Genomic DNA, 21,037 nt, shown 5'->3' with positions numbered 1-21,037 from the left:
ATTCCCCACCACACCTCTAGATTCTTGTCATAAATTCTTGTTGTGAAAATAAGTTATTCATTATTCAAACAATCAATACCATTTAAATTAGTTTACTTTGTGGCTTAGCTGATACTTAGCTTTCAGAGCACTGTGCCACAGTCTTGATAACAGCACTTCATAATGCCATGGTGTACGTGCCACAGCATGCTATTTAAACATGTGGGGGTGTTTTGGCAGAAAGCATAGGCTTTAGGCAGTGAATACTTTAGTTTGGGGTTTATTTTAAAGGTGGACGTGACAAGTCATAAGAGTTGGTAAAATCCCAAGGAAACCATAGCATTATTAATCTGTGATGTTCTACAAAAGTATTACAAATACATATTTATGTTAGTGAAGTTTTTGGTAACACACATGGGAACTTAAGGTGCAAAACGTCCCATATTACACCTTATGCAGCAGAGCTTGTTCTAGCATAGGCAGCTTTACCTTGAACCCTCTGTTTTACCTCTGCAGCTCCCCTCTGGCATTCACCCTCGTGAATCACAGCAGAGCAGTGTTGTCAGGGCTGCTCTTAAACAAGCAATTTTCTCTCTGCCCACTCACCTGCCACTTCAGCTCATGAGGCAATCACCAACTGTAAGACAAATAAACTAGCGGAGGTGCTCAGTGTACTCCTTTTAAGACAAGAATGCCTATTGCACAGAGGAACTCATCTTACTGTAATATTTTGATATAAATGAAGGCAGCTGAAAAACAAAAACTCGAGTCCAACTTTAAACATAATAAACTGAGGCACTATGAGAGAGCACAGTTCAGATGAGTTTTGGGTCAGGTCCTCTGAGTGGCAGGAGTGGGGCACTCCCCTACTGAAGCAAGGATTCAAGTTTCTGCTTACCTGACATGGAGACTGTTTTGGCACTTAGGTTTCTGGAGCTTCGTGTCTTTCTTTGGTCTGAGTGTTAGTAATGCTGCTAAGGTGCTGTTGGGATAGTCTTTCAAAGTGGAAGGCGAGTTAATTGTATTTGGTCCATAAAAAACAGGCAAAGAGAAACAACTGTGTATCATTTTCTTGTCCACTGTGGAAAAAGAGTTGCGCTGGTGCAGTTCTCAAAGCCAAGACCCAAGCAACTTCCCACTTGCTGACAGATAAGAGGGAGAAGGTCAGAAAGAGAGGCTGTGAATGGATAACTCCTAGAAATGTCCAGGGGATGAAGGCAGGCAGCTCAGGAGCACAGGAGGCTTCACAGGCTCTGGAGAAAGATGACAGGGGAAGGGAAGTAGCCCAGCTTGACCTGATACAGGAGAGCATCATCTTCATCGAGCAAAGGCTGGCTGCTGCCTCAGATTATAGAAAACAACAGTGAGATAAAGAGGCAAGTTCTGGAGATCACAATGGAATGAGCTGCTTGCTGAATAAATCTTTTCCCAGTGTCAGCTATCTGCTCCTCTAGAGATATGGCTCTATCACAGGTCCTGGAGCGCTGGGGACACATAGAGCGTGTTCGCTGCATGAAGGCTCTACTACTGCTCCTCAGCTCCCCCAGACCAAGATACTGAGAACGGTAGTCTTTTTTAACATCCTCAAGTTTGTTCAGATGCAAGGCTTTCTGCAGTGGTGGCACAGGCCCTAGCTAGGAAGGAGAGTGACCAAGAAAAACAGTCAAAGTATAAAGTATATGGCCAATTTGTTTCTGAGGGAACGTTTGTTGCCTTGAACTTGCTGGAGAGGCTTGTGTTGTTTTGTGTAACACATTTAACTACCTTCAACACAGAGATAATAAGAACTTTTGACTTTGTTGAACAATTAGATAAAAATTATTTCTACTTGCAATTTTAGTAAAAACAAAAATGTTTTTTAAAGTTCACGAGTTTTTGTGAAGCTTCAGTAGTGCAAGTTGCATGAAGGAATGGCTCTCAAACGTAAGTATCAGTTAGTCTGCTTCATGAGGTGATGCAGTGAAATTGGAGAACGCTCAATTTGTGTTTGATGTTATTTATGTCTGCTGTGTTATGTACTGGAAGGAAAGCGCTTACCTTCTATGTGACTTGGTCGTGGCAGAAATGACGCTGGGATGCTGGTGCAGAATGCCGAACGCTTAATTTGAAGAAAATCCTTCCTCTTTGGAAGCAATTATTAGGACTTCAGTAGGAGGCATCTGGTCATGTAGACATAGCAATTGTATTCATCTAATGTATAGCAGTTAATATATTGCAGCTCAGTGTGAACTAGAACCTCTTGTTGTAGGCAAGCCCTTAAGTATTTAAATACCCAGGTCCCTCTTATTGAAATGTCTTAGAGTCCAACTTGGCCTCTGCATGGTGACTATTGTAAATTTTCCTCATGAAACTGCATTACATTTCATCCTCATTAGCACTGCTGCTGTAGCCTTAGTAAAGAAACATTAGATTAAAAAGTACCAGAGGCTGAGTGCCCACATCCTCTCCTACAGGAATTAAATCAATTTCTGTCTTACAGTATTCACACAGCTGATTTAATTTGGCCTCTTTCTCTAGATGATGGCAGCAACATAGTAGTAGGAAGCTCTCACCATTATTACTTGTGTTTTACTTCAGAGTTGTGTCTGCTTTGTGTGCTGTCAGGGTAGCATTTCTTATTAGCCCCAAAGTAAAGCAAACACACTATTTCAGTAGCAAAGAAATTAAAGGTTAGTCAATAAACAGCAGTTACCGGCAACAAATTAAGATGAGAAATGTTTTATTGTGAAAATAGCAATGAATGTTTCCTACTGTGAAACTGAGTTTTTTAGTGAAATCAAATATATAATTAAGATATTATTATGCACAGAAAAGGTTAGAAACCTTAACATCTCTTGTCCATAAGCCAGATATTGTAGTATGTTGATATCCATGCTGTGAGTTCCCCATTACCGCTCTGCCAGTAATTTCAACCTGGCATCTAGACTAAATTGTCTCCCTAGGAGCCAAGAGGAAACACAGTTGATATGTGATCTCGGGCACGGGCCTTTCTTGAATGAATAAGAGCACTGTCACATTTTACGAAATTACATCTGCTGGTTATATGCTGTGATCATCTCTGAATGAGGGAGAGGGCAGAGCTCATCTAAGTTATGGCACAGACGGGTATTCGGAAGGCGTTTGATGGGAATTTACACGCTCTTGTAGCTCCGTTCAGATACGTTTCAGCTGCGTGACAGAAACTGAAAGCAAGGTAACGATTATGACGTGTCTGCACAGTGATCTTAAAGTAGGTATGAAGAAACACACAGATCTCTAGCTAGAGCTAGAGCTAGAGCTTGCTAAGCAGCCTCTGTGAACGGCGACGGACAAACGTGAGGCGCGTCAGCCGCCCCAGCCCCTGGTCCCACAGCTGGGTGGCTTTGCCACGCGGGCGGGGACCGGGAGTCACTGCGGGTGGAGGGGCTGCTTCCCCCAGGCGCCCTCCGTGGTGTCGCCCAGGGAGCCGGGGGGTTGACGGGATTTCAGAGGTGCTGCAGGACTGTTTTCCCTTGCCCAGAATTGTGGGGCCAGTGGGAGAAGGAACCCTGAATACTCCGTTAGTTGTCCCCTGTGGCTGGTAAGAGTATCTAAATCACGTGCTCTTGCTCAAGCTGTGGAAAAGAATGGGAAACAAAACACTTGTTCGGAGCAATTATCTCTGAACATGTGAAACTTCAACAGTGGTGAATTTTAAAATCTGTTGCTAATCTGGACAAAATCATCCTTTGTGCCTCTCTCTTACTGCTGGAGGATCTGTTGCCACCTCAGCCTGAGCTCTGTAACCTTGTGTGGTTTTTTGTTTTCTTTTGTTTTTTCTACCATTCCGTATTTTCTTAAAGAGCTGATTCATTGTGATTTATTGGGTACAAACTACAAAGTTAAGTATTTTTCAGGACGTAAATTGTAGTGGTTGTGAGAAGGAATGAGACTATAATTCTCCACTACTTTATTTTACTTAAGTATTTTCAGAGGGGATGGGAGGATGTATTCTTTCCATTAGACTTCTCCTTTCTTAATCACCATTCCCTAATTAATTCCCTGGTTAAATATAAAGCAAGCATTACTTTTGAATAATGTTTTCCTGTGTGATTAAGTAAAGAAGAATTCCTTTCTTTTGTATGATGACTCATCGCCAGGGGATCTGGAGGGAGCCTGAGGGCGGATATTTGAAACTCTGGTCCCAGGTGCTCTTGTACCTTTGAGCTGTGTTTGCTGTTAGTCCAGGGGTGGGAGGCAAAGGTGATCTCACATATCAACTGCACACAAAGAAAATTGTCTCTCTTGTGAAACCACAGCTTTGGTTTCTTCTGGTGGAAAGCTGACCCTGGCTCACAGAAATGCAAATCTCTAGACAAACACGTACAGCTAGGAGAAACGGAAATTGTCATTCTTGCTGGCACAGTGTCTGTAACCATCTCTTATTGCATGATACATTTTCTTTGTTGTCCAAGGTGACCCAAAAATGTACCCTTTCTTTTCACCCAGCATCTTCTAGTTCCTCTGCCCGCTCCAGTTTGCTAGCCTTTGACTTGTACCAGTACAACTGTGCTGGGTCACACCATAAACCACATGTCTGAAAGAACTGAGGTTAAAAATTAAAGGCCCCTAAACAAAAAAGGAGGTTATAGTGAACGAGGGCATGGCAAAGAGTCAGGCAAGGCCAGGGCAGGGTTTAAGCTAATTTTACTACTGAAGAAACATTGTCTAACTCTACCCAGAGAATGTGACTTTTTTTTTTTTTTTTTTCCTGCTGCACTAGATTATAGCATTCATTTTTAGCTCATGGCATTAATTTTTAGCTCAAAAGGCAGTTTTAATAATGATTCTGGGTTCAAATGTTGCTCATATGGAATAAGTTTCATATAATGACCTGAAAATGCCTTTGAATTGACTGCTGTAACAGTGAAGGCTACAACATGTAATCTCTGGGTGTTGAAAAGCAGGCATTTAAAAATACCCTTGGTTTTGATAAAAAGTTCGGCAAACAGAAATCCCACTGATTTGTTTTTTTTCTTTCATTTGTTTTACAGGCATTTCCCTGTATTTCAACAGGAATTTATGGTAAGTAAGACCTTAGATGTCGCTTATCGCTTATTCAGTTTTCCCTATTATTATATTTTAAACAGTGATATTTCATATCAGATGTCTTGTCAGTGATTCTGGCTTGCGAATCTATTTATGCTGTGCTAAATAACAGAGACCCAAAGCCTTTGACTGTGGCTGGATATTAGCGTACTGACAAGTGAGAGACGGTTGTGCAGCCCTTAGCACAGCCTTAGCCTGGGAGCCGAGGCCCACAGCTGTGATTACACTGCTGCAGCTCCTGTAACTCTTAAGCACAGTGCTGTGGCTTCAACAGGGAAAAACTGGTTTTTTTTTTCAGAATTTTCCATCCAGAAGGCAAGCAAGCAAGACTCCCCAGTGTCCAAGACTGGGGAAAAAGTATGTTTTCCTCAAGCAAACTTGCTAGAATAACGTGAAATTGTCTTAGCTCCCTTGAGTGGTGCTTCCACATTTTTAGTTTATTAATTTACATGCAAATTAATACTGCCTGAAGAGCTGGAGGGAAAGGGTTATTATAAAAGTTTGTCACTTGCTTTGTTGTAATCTTAAGACAATCCATCACTAATAGTCAGCTGCTCTTTAGTTGACATTGTGGAATAAATGGGCATGATATTTGAAGGAGGTAATATTCAATATGTAGAAAAAAGTATGGAGAAATTTGAGAGGACAAGCAAATTACAAGGGTCCCAAAATTTTTTAAATTTTAAAATAATGCAGGCTGATTTATTCTTTCAATTAGGTTCACTAAATGCATAGAAATCATAGTACATTGGATTACTTGTACAATTGAAAGGTTTTAAAGAAACATGCTAAGCGTCAATAAATTAAAAAAGATGCAGTCATCACGTAACACCATAGGATGACATAGATGCTGATGCATGAAAATAACATATAGTAATTTTTAGATAAAGTAATTTGAGTTTTGACTAATCAGATACTGCAGGTGCGAGGAGCGGGGGGGAAATGACAGGAATATTTAGGGTTGTTTCTTCTTTTTCAAGGACCTCTTATTTAAAATTGATTGTTTGATGACTGTAGATCAGAATTAGGCTTCAGAAGGCAGAATCTAAATTACTTTTTCTGCTGTATCCTTTTCAACTTGAACTGCACTGTCATTATTGCAGAAGAACATGCAGATGCCATTTCCACAAACAGTAGAAGTCACCGAATGTGAATCTAGTTTCAGATTGAGCTCTGCCTTAGTCCTCCATTCAGGACCCCTTCTTGAATTTACAGGGAAACTCTGCATTTTAGTTCTTTGCGTCTCTGGCTTAGATCTTGATCTTTAACATACGCACATTTTTGTTACTAGTTTACTAAAACAGTTGAGACATGGTGTAAATACATGGAAATTACTAGTAAGTGGAATGTACAAATGATAATAGTTTATTTTATTTTAGAATTGGCCTAGTTAATAGAAAAGGTCTCAGCAGGTGAGGAATATGGTTCCCCAAAGTCAGTAAAGAAAGTTGGAAAAGATCTCTGGTAGGAATCTTGAGCTTTATTTTCCTGAGGTAACAAACGCTTTTCTTCAAGTCGGTGTTGATTTTGACTTTTGGAAAGCTGTGGCATTACTGAAACATTATATAGCGTGGCAGATGCTTTTTCAGTAACTGTTTGCTTTTTTCACCTTTGGAAATGAATTAAGATGCATTTCTGCTAAAATATTCTGTTTTTCTGAGACTGCTTTTTTGTTTGTTTGTTTCAGGAATATAATCTCTAATTGATTTTAGTGGTTACGTGTTAATAAATATTTTCTATTCCTCAGTGAAAAAAATATTTCCTTCTTTCCAGACTCTCGGACGTCCTGCCTGAGAGTAGTAATTAAACAGACAACCCTGTATCAGGCTTCAGGTGTCAATATTTTCAAAAATTTTTGATAGCAGTTGCAGTGCTGAAATTATACAGTATAGTGTGTTTGAGGTGTAAAGTACACCCAAAACCCACAAAGCTATGCTTTCATCTTTCTGGTTTTGTTGGGTTTTTCCCCTCTATACATGCACATTCTTTTAGATAAAGTCGGTGTCTAGACAAGCAAGTGGATCAACTTCATTCCTGGTGGCCTATCTGATTACTATTGCTTTATGTAATGTATTGTGCAGTTAACACTGGACTAACCCAATAAAATGTTATTGAAGGAACACTCAGCCATGATTTCTCACCTCAGATCCATATGAACGAATGCTGTTCCTTCAGAAACCCTGGTCTGACAATTGAGTTTCACCTCCAAAGGGAAGTGGACAAATTTGCAAGAGATCAACTGAGTGCATCCAATTTAAGAATCTGGATTGCATTCTGCTCCAAATTCTTGTAAATACTTAGATTGCTTGCCTTTTCTATTATTATTAGGAGAGAGTAGTCACAATTCTCGGGAGAGCAACCCTCTCCTGCTTGCATCACTGCAGAGCACTCCTTTTCTCCCATAAAAAAGAAACTGGGAAGAAACTATCAAGCAAGCCTCTTTCTGAGGTTTTGGCTAAGGGTGGATTGCTTTTCATGGGAAGGATGTTGGACAGAGGGGAGGTCTGCCTTTCCTCCCCAAACACTTTCCTGACACTCCATCTCCACCCACAGCCCTGTGGATGTTCCAGCTTGAACGAGTTAAAGCTCCAGGAAGGCCATTTGCCATTAAAGCACTGTGCCAGAAGTCAAAATTTTGATTTTAGTGCACTCCTATTTAAAAATCACTGGCAACAAATTCACTCAGGAGATATCTTTGGTTTAGAAGTCTAATAGCTTCAAATTGGGGATTAAATCTTTTAAAAATGAAGTACAAAGCAACCAATGCTGAATGTTTGTAAGGACTGCAAAGTAAGTAAGGGTCTACCCACATCCACTTTGGAAAAAAAAAAAAAAAAAAAAAAAAAAAGAGGTGCTATCTTTTCCTGAGAGATCCCTGTCACCTCTAATATGCTTATAAATTAACTGATAATCAGTCTAAGAAAGCAAAGGTTGGAAGGACTCATTTCCCCATGGATCTCTGGGTTACTCTCTTCTGTTTCAATAAATGCTTTGCTTTAAATCAAGAGCATGAAGTTTCATAAACAAAAATGCTTCAGGAACAGTACAGAGGACTTGGGCCACTCCCATATCATTAGGGGAGTACTGGAGTATCGAGTGGCAGATCCTCAGTAGCTGTTCAGTAATACTCAAACATGAGTGAGAGTGCAATCTTAATCTTATTACAGATTTTCTATAGATTTTTAGGGATTTTTTAATGTTTTGTCTCTTTTTCCTGTTTTCAAAGCAATTTTACTGGTTTATTGTTTGTTTGTTTGTTTGTTTGTTTGTTTAAAAAAGTGATAAAAATAAATCTACAGACAAATCTGTAGTCCAGAGGATAAAAAGTGTTATTTTAGTCTGTAGTGTGTCAGATTTTCACCTTATACACAGTGCACCACCATTTACACATCCACTTTCCCCATAATTACCATCTTGTTATGTCTAAGGTACTGCCAGCAGGAAAAAAAAAACAAAACAAAACAAAACAAACCAACTTTCTTTAGTAGATTTTATGGAAGAGCAACTTATTATCCTGTTTTTAAGAAGCTATACACAAATGCTGGTCTTTGCAGCCTGCAAAGTGAACAAGGATGTCTGATATGGTGCCACAAACCTTACAAGCTGCAAAATTAAAACAGGGCTCTGCAGATGGATATGGGAAGACAGGAATTTTCATGTTTGTCACAATACTCTGGTGACAGATAATTATGGGGTGGACTACATATGGAATGAGTTGAAGATGTTATGGTCTATGCACACCTATTTGTTACCTTCTTATTGCTATTTTACAGTAATACAGGGTTTGGCTTTTGTACCTAGATACTTATGTTGGTAACATAAGTTGCTCTCTGGCAGCGTAAGCAAGTATTAAAATGTTATTCTAAACTTAAGGGAGGAAAAAAAAAAAAAAAAAAAAAGAAAAGAGAGGGGGGAAAGATAAAACTTTAAGAGAAATCTCCAGTTAGTATTTTTTTTTGTCTCTACCTCGTATAGCTGTATATTTTACCTTAGCTTGACTTTCACTAAACTGATACTATCTATTCTTTCTGAGAAAAAAGATAATGGCAGCTCTTAGGTTTTGTTATGAATGTATATTTGCATTTCTTTTAAAAACACAGAAGGAGAAAGACCAAAAGCCATGAAAATGCAGAATGTCTGCGGTGATTAAGGCAGTGGAAACATACAGGTTCACCACATTTTAAACACCTTTATTACATTGGAGTAAGACTAATTTCTTTTAGAATCAGTCCATTTATGCTTTCTTGTAGCTTTTAGCCTGGTCATGACAAAACATTGCAAGGTTAAATTTATTATGCGTTGCTAAAGGACAGTCTGAAGAGCAAGCTCAGAAAGCAAGGGGAAAAAAAAAAAAAAAAAAAAAAAAAGAAGTAGAATATGCAGCGTGCATAGGAAATAGGAGCATATAATACGTTCTCGAGGCAGGATGCAGGGAGGTATCGCAGATCCTCTGCCCTGCTTTGTCTTTATCTGGGGAGAGAGGTTCCTGGGTGTCACGCCAGCCCGTGTCACAGCTGTCCTGACCTCCAGTGCGTCCTCCTCGGTAGCCAAGGGACAATTCATCCTGCCAGTCTGCAGCGGGCTGGGACTGTGTCCATCAGCTCTTCTCCCCGTGAGGCGATCCAAAATAGATTATAACAAGGGATTAACCGACAGGTGCACCAGTGAGGGATTATAAAAACCCTCTGAAATTCTGAGTCAGAAGACTAAACCAAATGTTTTCAAAGGCAGAAAAAAATTCCTGACACAGGGCTAAAGGTTGAGGCAATCTATTTCCATCTTTCCCATCTGTTTCTTCTCATTTTCTGTTGGCTTTTCATTCTGAAGACATGTATTATTTTAATGAGCAAATCTAATAAGGGTTGCACCATCATCTTTCCAAGGAAGGAGTTAGCTGCAAGTTTTTCAGAGCCACTATACGCAAGTGTGCAATAAGTAACCATGAAGCAGTCTTTTATTTATCTTCAGTCTGATACGTTGTGTCCCTGTAACGATCACATATGTGATCATCACCGTTTGAATATTGTTATGTCAATTAAGGTGACTTAAGAAAATGGGTATTATCATGTGAATTCTCTGTGATGGGGAAAAAAAAATACTTTAAATCCCATAGGTCACATAAGGAAAGTTCCTATTAAGAAGGTTGTCTCTTAACTAAGCCAATTTTTTAGCTTGATCAGCAGCTCCTTATCCCTCAACTTTTTTGATGCTACTATGTGGTTTTAACTGTAATTTTTTTGTAACTCATTGGAAAGTTAATTACATTTTGTTATTTACTCCATAATTTGTGTAATGTAATATTTTAGTGAAAATTAAGATATATGATAACTCATTTTTTGACACTTCTTTTGGGACTGATCACCAGTTAAATGAGATTATTATTATTAAAATTAATAATTGTAACAGCTATGAAATTACTATTATAATATTCAAGTAATCCTAGAAATCTAATTACTACTTGTATAAAAATTTGTTGCATGCATTATTTAACAGTGTTCTTATTTCAGACAGTGTAGTGTCCGTGATACTAATTGGTCTCTTCACATATTTTAAATACTAAAAAAATTATTACTGGAAAGTGTAAATCAATGAGCTTTCAACAGTCTAAAATTAACATTCATATGATGTATTTAGTAAGGAGAAGCTCAAACTTGATTCCAGATGAGAGACTTAATAAGCTCTCTTTTTCAGTGGAAATTGGTATTTTATGGATATTGTAGTTAGACTATCTAGAATTTTATCTATTCTGAAGTTCTTGCTGACTGGTCCAACTTGCAGCATTTCCCCTGAATACTAGAGGACAAATCTTGTCCTTCAATACAATGGCATTGAGTGAGCCTCCTTAAAAATTTTCTTTGGAAAGCTTAGACTATTGAACACAGAATACTCAGTTGCCTCATGGCCTTGCTTTTTGTCTGTTTCCTTTTCTTTTTAGGAAGAGATAGAGAGCCTATGTAGTTACTTTTTTCTTTTAAATTCAGCAGAATCATGAAGAACTTAAGGCTTTGTAAAGTCTGGAAGGCTTGGCTCCTCTGTTAGACTCACTGTATGGAGTTTATATTTGCATGTATTAATTGCCCACTTCAATCTTGCAACTCCTCTCCCCACTCTTTACCCTCAATTTCTTGGTTCTACTCTGCAACAAAGAATTGTCTGTGTGCTCTCTTCCTCTTATTTCATAGTGGCTTATATCTTCAAGCTCCTATCATGGCTCATGCCTAGTTGCTTTTGCAATGAGCTATATAGGTATCTGCAGACTGTTGAAGAAAAGCCAGTAACATCTCTGGCATCAAAAAGCCAGTAACATCTAAGGCATCAAAAACACATTGCACTTTGGGCACTTTTCCCCTTTTTCCTTTCACTTGTTTGTGTTTTGGTTTTTTTTTTTTTTTTTTTTTTGGTTTGGTTTGGTTTGTTTTGTTTTTTCTCCAGGCAAACTATTCTGCAAAGTGTAAAAGAGCTGGGAAAGATCTCTGGTATTCAGAAAACATATTGCTGATATCACAAACAAGGCTTTGGCTGGTCAGATATAATGTTTGGTTTGGTATTTGTGTTTTTTCATTCAAAGAATTAAGATTGTCTCAATTACCATGATGAAAGTTAAAACTCTGTATTTTTATATACCAGCAGTGTCACTTAATTCCCTTTTCTAAATTTTCCTGGCTGATGTCAACAAGATAATCTTATGTGTTTGTTCGGTGGCTTTACAATCAGGAAAGGCTAAAGCTCTTTGAAGCTAATTTGTTAAGAAATTGATTTAAGTATGAAAATAAAGATATACGGACCTGGTCCTGGAGACTTTAAAGTAACATGATACATGAAGTACAAAATATGTCCTGGTAAAACATCCAATTATTGCTATCCAAAGTTTTAATTTGATGTATTCTTGCTACTTCCCTCAGAAAAGAGCATGTCTCTAAAACTAAACTTGGATCCCAACCTGTTAGTGAATTCCACCATTTGCATTGGCTTCAATGACGTGGAATGTACCACAGCATTGTGGAAAAAAACAGCAGCAGAAGGATGCCCAAGTTCAAAACTATGCAGTTTTACTTTATTTAGCTTTAAATGTATATAAAGGAACGAACTGGGCCAAGATAACTTAGAAATTACTGTTTCAAAGAATTAAGAGGCTAATAGCAGCTAGTCTAATCGTTTGGATACCTATTCAGGTAATTAAATCAACTAGTTAGGAGTCTATATTGCTATTCCTGACTACTTCTCTACATTTATATTGCATCTTGAGAAGTCAGCATTCGGAAGCAAAGACAAAGATGTGCTCTCTTAGGATTCTCTGAGGCCCTGAGTAACCTCATCCACATTTAAAAGTTGTCCCTGTTTTGAGCAGAAGGTTGGGCCAGATAACCTCCAGAGGTGTCGTAGCCCTTTCAACCTGAGTTATTCTGTGATTCCAAGCTTCTTACATGTTTTCTTCACTGACAACTGAGATTCATATCAGGGAATCACACCATTACCTCAGATTCTTTGGTGAGATCCCATTAGGTGCTATAGCAAAGCAAGTTTTATTTGCAATAGGAGAATATTCCATTGTTGTGGGTGTCTTTTCACCATATTTGTGATTAAATGTAGTGTGACAACTTAGTAATTATAAGAATATTTTTTTATGACTTTCCATTTCTACAGAAAATGTTGTATATGAAGTATGCTACCTCTGAGTTTTAAACACATTGTAAAAAAAATACACATTGTAAAAAGACAGACAGCTAGCTTAATGGTTTCAGTCAAATTTCATGATGCGACTGAGCTTCCTTGAAAGGAGGAACTTAATGTAAAATTAATCTAGTTAAAGAAGAATAGGTATCATCTTGACAGCTGTAAAACTATTCCTGGATTTGAAAAGTTGCACTAGAGCTGATGTGTGTCGTATTAGCAGTGATTTCATTTGCCTGTGCACTGTGGCATAACTAGTCTTGTATGTAACCTTAGTTATACAACACACATTCCTCTATTCTTTAGCAGCTAGAAAAAGATCTAAAAAGTGCCTAGGGTAAGATTTTTACTCCTAGATCATCACCCAAGATCATTTGAATACTGTAGAATTGCTTTATCTGACGTTTACAAATTAAAACCGTGTATTCAGTTAATATTGACTCCTACTCACAGCTTAAAACTTACTCTATTGAGAACAGAATAGTCATAATGGTGTGTGTTTGTGTGTCTGTAAGTAGCTTATAAAAGCCCTGAGACACTAAAGCTGACTGGGAATAATATTTGTAGTGTGACACATATCAACTAGTTTTACCACAAAGGTATTAACTGTATCTTTTTGAACTTCTGTGACTGCATTAGATAGTAAATGCCTTAAGAAGAAAAGCTCCTCTTTCTCATTCTTTCCTTATTTCTAGTGGACATTGATAGGACTGGCTAGGTCCAGCCGCAGAATATTGTGGGCCTGCCTCTTATTTGTCCTATTTTTCATTCTTCATAGCAGACTTTGTCTCTTACTGTGTATCTATACGATACCTATTGTAATGGGCTTTGTCAGTGTTGGAGATCCTAAATACTACTCCGGTACAAATACAGGAATTCACCATATACATAAATTTACTCTACATTACCAAGATCATCTCTCATTCATATGTTTGGTGTCTGAAGGTCGCTTCAGGAAGCATGGAAGAAGCATGTGTGAGAATATTGAGACTTTCAGGTGGCCTGTGAAAGGCAAAAGTGTGTTGCTGTTAGGGCAAATGCTTTCTATTTCTCCTCAAATTAAAGAAAAGATCAACAGTACAGACCTACTATTCTAAGTCTCATCAAAGTACCTGAATTCAGTTTAAAGGTGCCTCTGCCTCCAAGGGTTGTTCACTGTGTTGTCCTTTTTTTCTGCATCTTTGTTAAATAGGAATGCTACCATACATCACTGGAAAGGGCAACTGCTGCTGAGGCAGAAGAATAGCAAAGTCGTATGATTCAGTGTAATGAATGACTAATCCTGTTTCTAAGGCAGGATCCTGCTTATAAGACGTATTCTGCAGTCCTGCACACCGTGGATCTTGGCGGTGGTTCTGTTAGTGGAAGGCTACCTTGGGCCTGGAAAGGAGATGTGCCTTTTTGTCTTCAGAATGCATTTAAAAGCCATTGTGTGCTGCTGACAGTTGGAAACACATTCACCTTCCTTCTGTCTGAAGATGGGATACCCAAGACGATTGTATAAAATCCAGTGAATTAGCACAATGGAAGGAAGCATCTATTACAGTGGTCTGAATTTTCTTTAGGGAAAAGGGATTTTTTGGTTTTGTTTTTTTTTTTTTAAAAAAAAACCAACTTAATTTCTAAGGTAGCAGAAAGATAGATTTGTATACATTCTTTGAATGTATACCTCAAGTGGTTGGTTGTATCAGTACATAAAATGAATTGCATGTATGCATTGTTGGGACTGAGGCATTATTTCTCAAATTCCATATTAATAATTATTAATAAAAAATCAGATCATTGTGGAATTGTTTCCTATTTCATTAATCTATCAGAATCTGATTATTCAATTTAAGCTAGTTATCTAGATCAATGAAATATTAAACAGCTTGTGAGAACATGTGAAGTTTACTGCAGAAGAAATGCAGCAAGAGTCAAAATTTACCTTTCTGTGAGTACTGTTCAGGAGAAAGTTTGAATGCTTTGAAGAGCTTCTGTACAGAGCAGAATCACTGCTGGTTTTGTTTACTTAGCAGCAATGATACACATATTAAATTCCCCTTCAGGCTTACTCGAGGTGAGGTGTTCAGAAACAAATGTGCACCTTGTTGAAGAGTGTTAAGTCAGAAGTTCAGTACATCTTAACAAGGTGACTACAAAAATAAATGCGGGTGGCCTTTTTGTGTACCTGCCAGGCAGGCAGGATAGAAGTCAACCATTTACTGAAGATCTGGTTGGGGGGCGGGAAGTCACCTTCTGCTTTAAAATACACTTTGTGTCAGGTTTCCGCTCGATAGAGCTGAATTCAGTTTATTTCTGAGCTGTCACTACTGCAGAATAGCACCGGTTCGATGGGCATTCTGTGGGAAGACTAACTGTAATTGGCAATCCATTTCTTCATTTCCATGCTATAGCCAGCCTTGACAAATTAATCACAATCAAATACAAGCTGCGGGAAGGGGGCGACCTATGTAGCACAGAAGAAAAATGAGGCCCCATGCTGGCATGACAGACTTAATCTTTCAATTCACCCCGTTAGACTGAGCAAGGGGATTTGTTGGTGTGCCTGTCACCACCACCACCCATAAACAAACTGTTCACTCTCGGCGCTAGGATTTGGAGGGTGCGATAAAGGTTATTGAGTGCTACCCGGCACCTCGTCGATCACTGCCACGGAACGGGGATCACCCAGGTTAGTCCTGAGGAGGCAGAGTCGCTGCGCAGTGGCTTGCAAGATCCCTGGAGAGAGCACAACCTAAATTATGTTGTGAGGGGTGGGTTTGTGTCTGATCCCATAGGAACCGAAATGGCTCCTCGGTTTGGATGGACGTGTTACAGCTACCGCACGAGAAGCCTGTCACAGCAACGATGGTTGCTAGCAGGTCCGAGCGATGACAGCTGGTCTCTGAAGTTGTCCCAGGGAACAGGACCTAGGCTGGGTCCAGGTGGAAAGGAAAAAAAGGCAGCCTAAAGAACTAGATTTCCTCAGTCAACTATGGAAAAATCTTGAGGTCTTTTGTAGATGTTTTAGTTAGCTGCTTTCTTAAGTATTTCTTGGAATGGTGCTGTACATGTGAGGCTTCTAGGGTTAGATTTGGAACATGAGACCCTATTTGAACTGACCTACTCATAATAAAGTTCTTTATATTATGCTGCTTTGGTTTTAGGTTTTCATCTGGTAACTTAAGTTGAAACAGAGTTACGTTCACGTTGAAGTAAGTCAACATACCTTGGTTTCAGAGAAGCTATAGTGGTTTGCACTAGCTGTGAAACGTTCCACTGCATTTAGAGCTATAGATGTAGCTTTTTGTAATTGACCCTGTTTGCTTTGCCTCTAACTTCATTGGCTTCAGCAGAGGAGAAATCTGGTCCAATGTATCCCACCTTTAATGTTCATGTTGGGCAGAGAGGACTTTGTTATCTTACTTTTTATTGAAAGAGTATCTATCCCCTTGGAAAGAACATTAAAGTCTGATTTGTAAACAATTTGTATGTGCCACCCTTTTTATTCCTTTCAATATATTACTTATGAGAGAGTGGAGTGCTTGCTTTCCTATATATTACTAGATGATAAACTGTATCTATCATTTTCCAATTTAGTTTTGGACAATGCAGCACATCACTTTTTTTTTTTTTTTTTTTTTTCCCTTCTCTCTATGATGTTTGAAAGAACCCTTTAGCAGAAATAATGTAGAATACTCTTTATAGGGTAAGAATTTACTCAATGTGATGCTGTGGCAGTGGAAGACTTCTGTCCCCTTCTATTTTAATTTCTCTCTGGAATAAGAACATTAAACCTTCACTTTCAAGGAAGTATCCCATATGGAAAATATCATCTTTCATCACATCTTTCATGAGCTGTTCTGTCAAAAAACAAATTCTAGTTTGCTTAGTCAAACTGGCTAGCACTTACAGGTCACTTGTTGAGGAAGGTACTGTTCTATATGAATAATGTTATGCTGATCCCACATGGGGAGGGCCTCATTCAGACATCCCTGAGCTAAATAAGAGCCAGTATACATGTCAGTGCATTGTTCCAGCTGACAGGCTGGTAGCATGTTTTCTGTATCCATATTCCCATTTCTTAGTTTTTATGATCAAAACTGTATTTCTAAAATGGAGAAGATGACAGTGTGAACTGTTTGGCATTCTGATGAGAAAAATACAGAATAGACAGACCTAGAACTTAATATCAATAAAATAAATAGCAGCATCCTTAGGATAAGAGTAAACCGACTGCTCCAGTGGTGACCCGTGTGTGGTGCATAGTTGAAGCTTCATGTACCAGTTCATTGTCCAATGTTGGAAAAAATGAGCACTAGTTTTATGTAGAATGCATATCACCATAAATTGCCCAGTGTAGGCTGTGAGCTGTAGACAGTGCAATCATAATAGCTTTTCAACTGATGCTGTTTTATGGCTTCAGAACATTAATCATTTTCTTATGCCTTTAATTACTGTAAGCTAGTTATACTTGTGTCCATAATAGGTACTAAACATTATGCCACTGATAGGTTTTTAACCATTCTTTTTGTTGTAGCTAGTAAACACAATATAGCAGACCATTACGAGTCCAGAACAGTTTTTTCAGACGGGTGCCATTAGGAACATTACTGCTGTAAGTCCAGTGGCATTTTGAGCTATATTTGCTCTCTGATTGTAGTCTTCTGGGGCTTTTTTCTGGTTTTAAGAATGAGAGAAAAGAACAATTCAGTTGCTAAATATGCATCGCTTAATTAAGAGAAGGTGATTTTTGTCCCTTTTAGAAAAATAAAGCCTAGTTCACAAGGTGAGAAAGAAAGGAAAAGTTGCTGCGTTTTCCACAGTACTAAATACAATATAGACGAAAAGAGTGTTGCTACTTACATGCCAACAGTGCTGGTCAGTGTTCTAGTAATCTTCTATTTTATCTTGCTGTTGACTTCATAAGTTTTAATTGTCTAATTTTCAGTAAAGCAATGGTTTACTGATATATAGTAGGCTTTTCACAAAGGAAGATGTGAAACTCAAAGCTCCCTTCTAATCGAAGCTGTCAGCCAAGATGCAGATAATGAGGGTGCATATTGGCAATGCTTCCATGTCATTCCTAATGAGGATTCCAGGCTGTGGAACCTTATACCAGTCTTGCTGTTGTGTGGCCTGATTAATGAGTTGTCACCATTTTATTGAATATAGGTAATTAGAAGTCGTGATTGTATTTACCATGCTTGGCAACCAAGAAGTGGAGAACGTACAATTGACAAACTTCAGTGTACAAGAATCTCTAGCTGTTTAATTTATGTGCATACACAAGGTTTTATCAACTCACCATGTATACTTTCAGTAGATGTTGTTCAAAATTGTGCACAAGTGACATGGAAGAATTTAACTGCTCTGCTATTGAATTTCTTTAATAATGCCAGCATATTTAAAATTGTCTCACCAAGGGCAGTAAGTAATGCTCTAGTTGTGGAATTTCATGCATTTGATGGTAAAGAATTAACTTCCAAATCCCTTCTTAGCTTGTTTCATGTTTTCAAGATTTCTTTTCCTAGCAGTTGACTTTCTTCTGAGTTTCCCATGTTGATTACATGGCATTTATGCTGACCTTAACTAAGCTGAACACTTTCTGAAAAGGAATAAATAGAAAAGTTTCTCTGTCAGCATTTATGCCAATAAAACATAGACTTGCAGTTTTATAAACATATGTTTAAATTACATATAATTTCAAGAAATTATATAACTTTTAAAAAATTACATTGGATAATGAATTATGTTTACTTAATAGATCAATTTTCACCAGTTAGTGAAGCTTCATGGTATGAAAGTTTCCACCTAGGAAGAGGTCACCTTGATATTTGCACTGAATATATTTTCGCCTTGGCTCCACATTTTATCATTCTCGGTGTCTTAAGTTTTTTCTTACCTCCACAATCTTTTTTAATCTACTTATTTTTATTATTTGTTTTTATGACTCTCACTGTCAACATATTTCACTGGTTTTCTACTTACTGAACAGAATGGTTCTGCCTGATTTTCATGTGTAGTCTTAATTTTGTAGCTTTTAATGTATGATCTCTGCTATTAAGGTCACTCTCTAATCACTGCTTGTTTTTATCACTGCCTACTAAATACATTAATGTCCATGGATCTCTAAATTATAAGGCTCCTCTCTTCCCCTGAAATGTCAGAACTGATGATGGAACTCTCTTCCTCTTCCTCCACAACAAATATAAATATCCACTTAGTAAACGCTAGGAGGTAATCCTGTGCTTCAATCCAGTCCTGGATTATCCGTCTGTAATTTTCAGTGGTTAAAACAGTGTCATCACATTAACACACAATGCATGCAGTCATTTAGAAAATACTCTTATTTGCAAAAAAAAAAATCACCAAAACCAAACCAAAACTAAAAACAAAAACAAAAAAACCCCAACCAAACAAAACCCCTCTAAGAAACAGAAAACAAACAAACAAACAAACAAACAGACAACAACAACAAAAAAAAACAAACAGAAACAAACCAAAAGAAAGAAACCAAAGCCATTGCCACCAAAACACCCAGACAGCCCTACCTAAGCACTATTTGGCTACTCCAGTTCCAGCTGCTGTGAGGGTGCTCGCCCTGCAGATTCCCTCGGCCGCCCCAGGCCTGTCGGTCTGACGGCTTGCCGATCCATTTCAATACCGAGGAAAAACAGCCCTAGATGGAGGCTGTTGAAGCCAACCCATCCCACTTGATTTGGACCAAAGCAAAAGGTGTTCACACAAACATTTCAGCCAGCAGGTTTGAGTGTGGAGTAACTCCTGTGGGACAGAGATGAGGTGCTCACGGCAATAGCAACTTCTTTTGTTAAACCTGGATTTAGAAGGTGATGTTTTTCCACACTTTGAAATTGCTTTGTTAAAATTAGTGCGTGGGCTTTTTAAATTTGTTTTCTGAATTTTCAAAAATACCTCAATCCTTTTGAATCATCATTTATTTCCAGTGTGTACCTGGTGGTATTATCCCATCCTTACCTATGCAGAACTTGAGAAAGGTGTATGTAAAATCTGATGGGAACTGATAGGAAGCAAGATCCATATTAAAGTTTCGGCACAAGAAATGTCCCAGAAGCTCACACATTTATTGTTTCCTCCTTTGACTTAGCACTATTATTGCACACTAGCTCTTTCTTCAGATAGTGTTCTAAGCGGTTCTGAAATTGTTTGCAAAAGCTAGTCTTAGTGCTATCCCAAGCTTTTTTTTTTTTTTCCCAGTGTTACAATCTGTACAGAGAAATTTTCACAAATTCATCTTGGAGAGACGATTTCTTCATTCAAATTCATTTCCCTCCTTTTGATGTTTGCATGAACTCGGATACCATGCAGCAATTAGTCTTTCTGTTTGTTCAAAATCACTTGTGTCTTAAAGGTTTGATTGTAATCTCCCATTTTCTAAGGAATACAAATCCTACTTCTTTGACCCTTCTGAAATTTAGAGTTCCCTCTTTCATTCTGTCCTGGGTTTGAGTGAGTGGTGGGATTTTTTGGCAGCAGGGGAAGGGGCTATAGGGGTGGCCCCCTGGGAGAAGCTTCTCGAAGCTCCTGTCGTGGTTTGGGCCTGGTTGGCAGCCAACCCCAACACAGCAGCTCTCTCTTCCTTCCCCTCCGGCAATGAGAAGGGACAGAGAGCCAGGTTTGGGGTTCGAGATAGGACTGGGATGGGGAAAAATTCCCCTTTATGATCACGAGCAAAAGGCAGACTCGTTAGGGGAAGAAAAAAAGGAACATACATTTATTACAGACACTAACAACACCTAACAGAGTAGGACAGTGAGAAGCATTGCCACATCTTGAGAACACCTTCCCCGCACCCCTCCCTTCTTCCCAGGCTCAGCTCTGCTCCCGATATCTCTACCTCCTCCCCCAGGGGCGCAGGGGCAGGGAATGGGGGGTGCAGTCAGTGCTGCCGCTTTCTTTATCTTTGGTGAGGGGAGTGTCCGGAACTTGTTCCCCCCTGCTCCATCGTGGTCCCCCTCTCACAGCAGACAGTCCTCCACAAACTTTCTCCAACATGAGTCCCTCCCATGGGCCGCAGCGTTCCCCACACCGCTCCATCATGGGTCACTAACTTCCTCCGACTGGATTCCCTCCCACGGCTGTAGCCCTTCCCGAGCTGCTCCGGTGTAGGACCCCCCCACATGCTGCAATCCTCCCAGCGCTGAATTACAGCAGCGGGGCTGCCTTTTCCCACAAGACCCCGGCCTTCTTCGGGCACAGACACCTTGGTCAGCCATGTGAAAGGAAACACAGGCCATAAATCAGTGTCTGCTCCACTGTAGATCTCCATGGGTGGCAGGGGGGGCCGCCCTGCCGT

At 39.0% G+C, this 21,037-nt stretch overlaps 1 protein-coding gene across 2 annotated transcripts in view; it reads left to right on the top strand.

Annotated features, from left to right (window-relative positions):
- The window catches only part of MACROD2 (mono-ADP ribosylhydrolase 2), a 902,990-nt gene that overhangs the window by 600,100 nt on the left and 281,853 nt on the right, over window positions 1-21,037 (top strand). For both annotated transcript variants that reach the window (XM_032994762.2, XM_032994761.2), the window contains exon 7: window positions 4,992-5,022. In XM_032994762.2, coding sequence (XP_032850653.2) covers window positions 4,992-5,022 — 31 coding nt within the window. The remainder of the gene's footprint in view (window positions 1-4,991; window positions 5,023-21,037) is intronic.

Source organism: Tyto alba, unplaced genomic scaffold (assembly GCF_018691265.1).
Source record: "Tyto alba isolate M040663 unplaced genomic scaffold, T.alba_DEE_v4.0 Super-Scaffold_16, whole genome shotgun sequence".
Lineage (NCBI taxonomy): Eukaryota > Metazoa > Chordata > Aves > Strigiformes > Tytonidae > Tyto > Tyto alba.
This window is presented reverse-complemented; position numbering and strand designations above follow the sequence as displayed.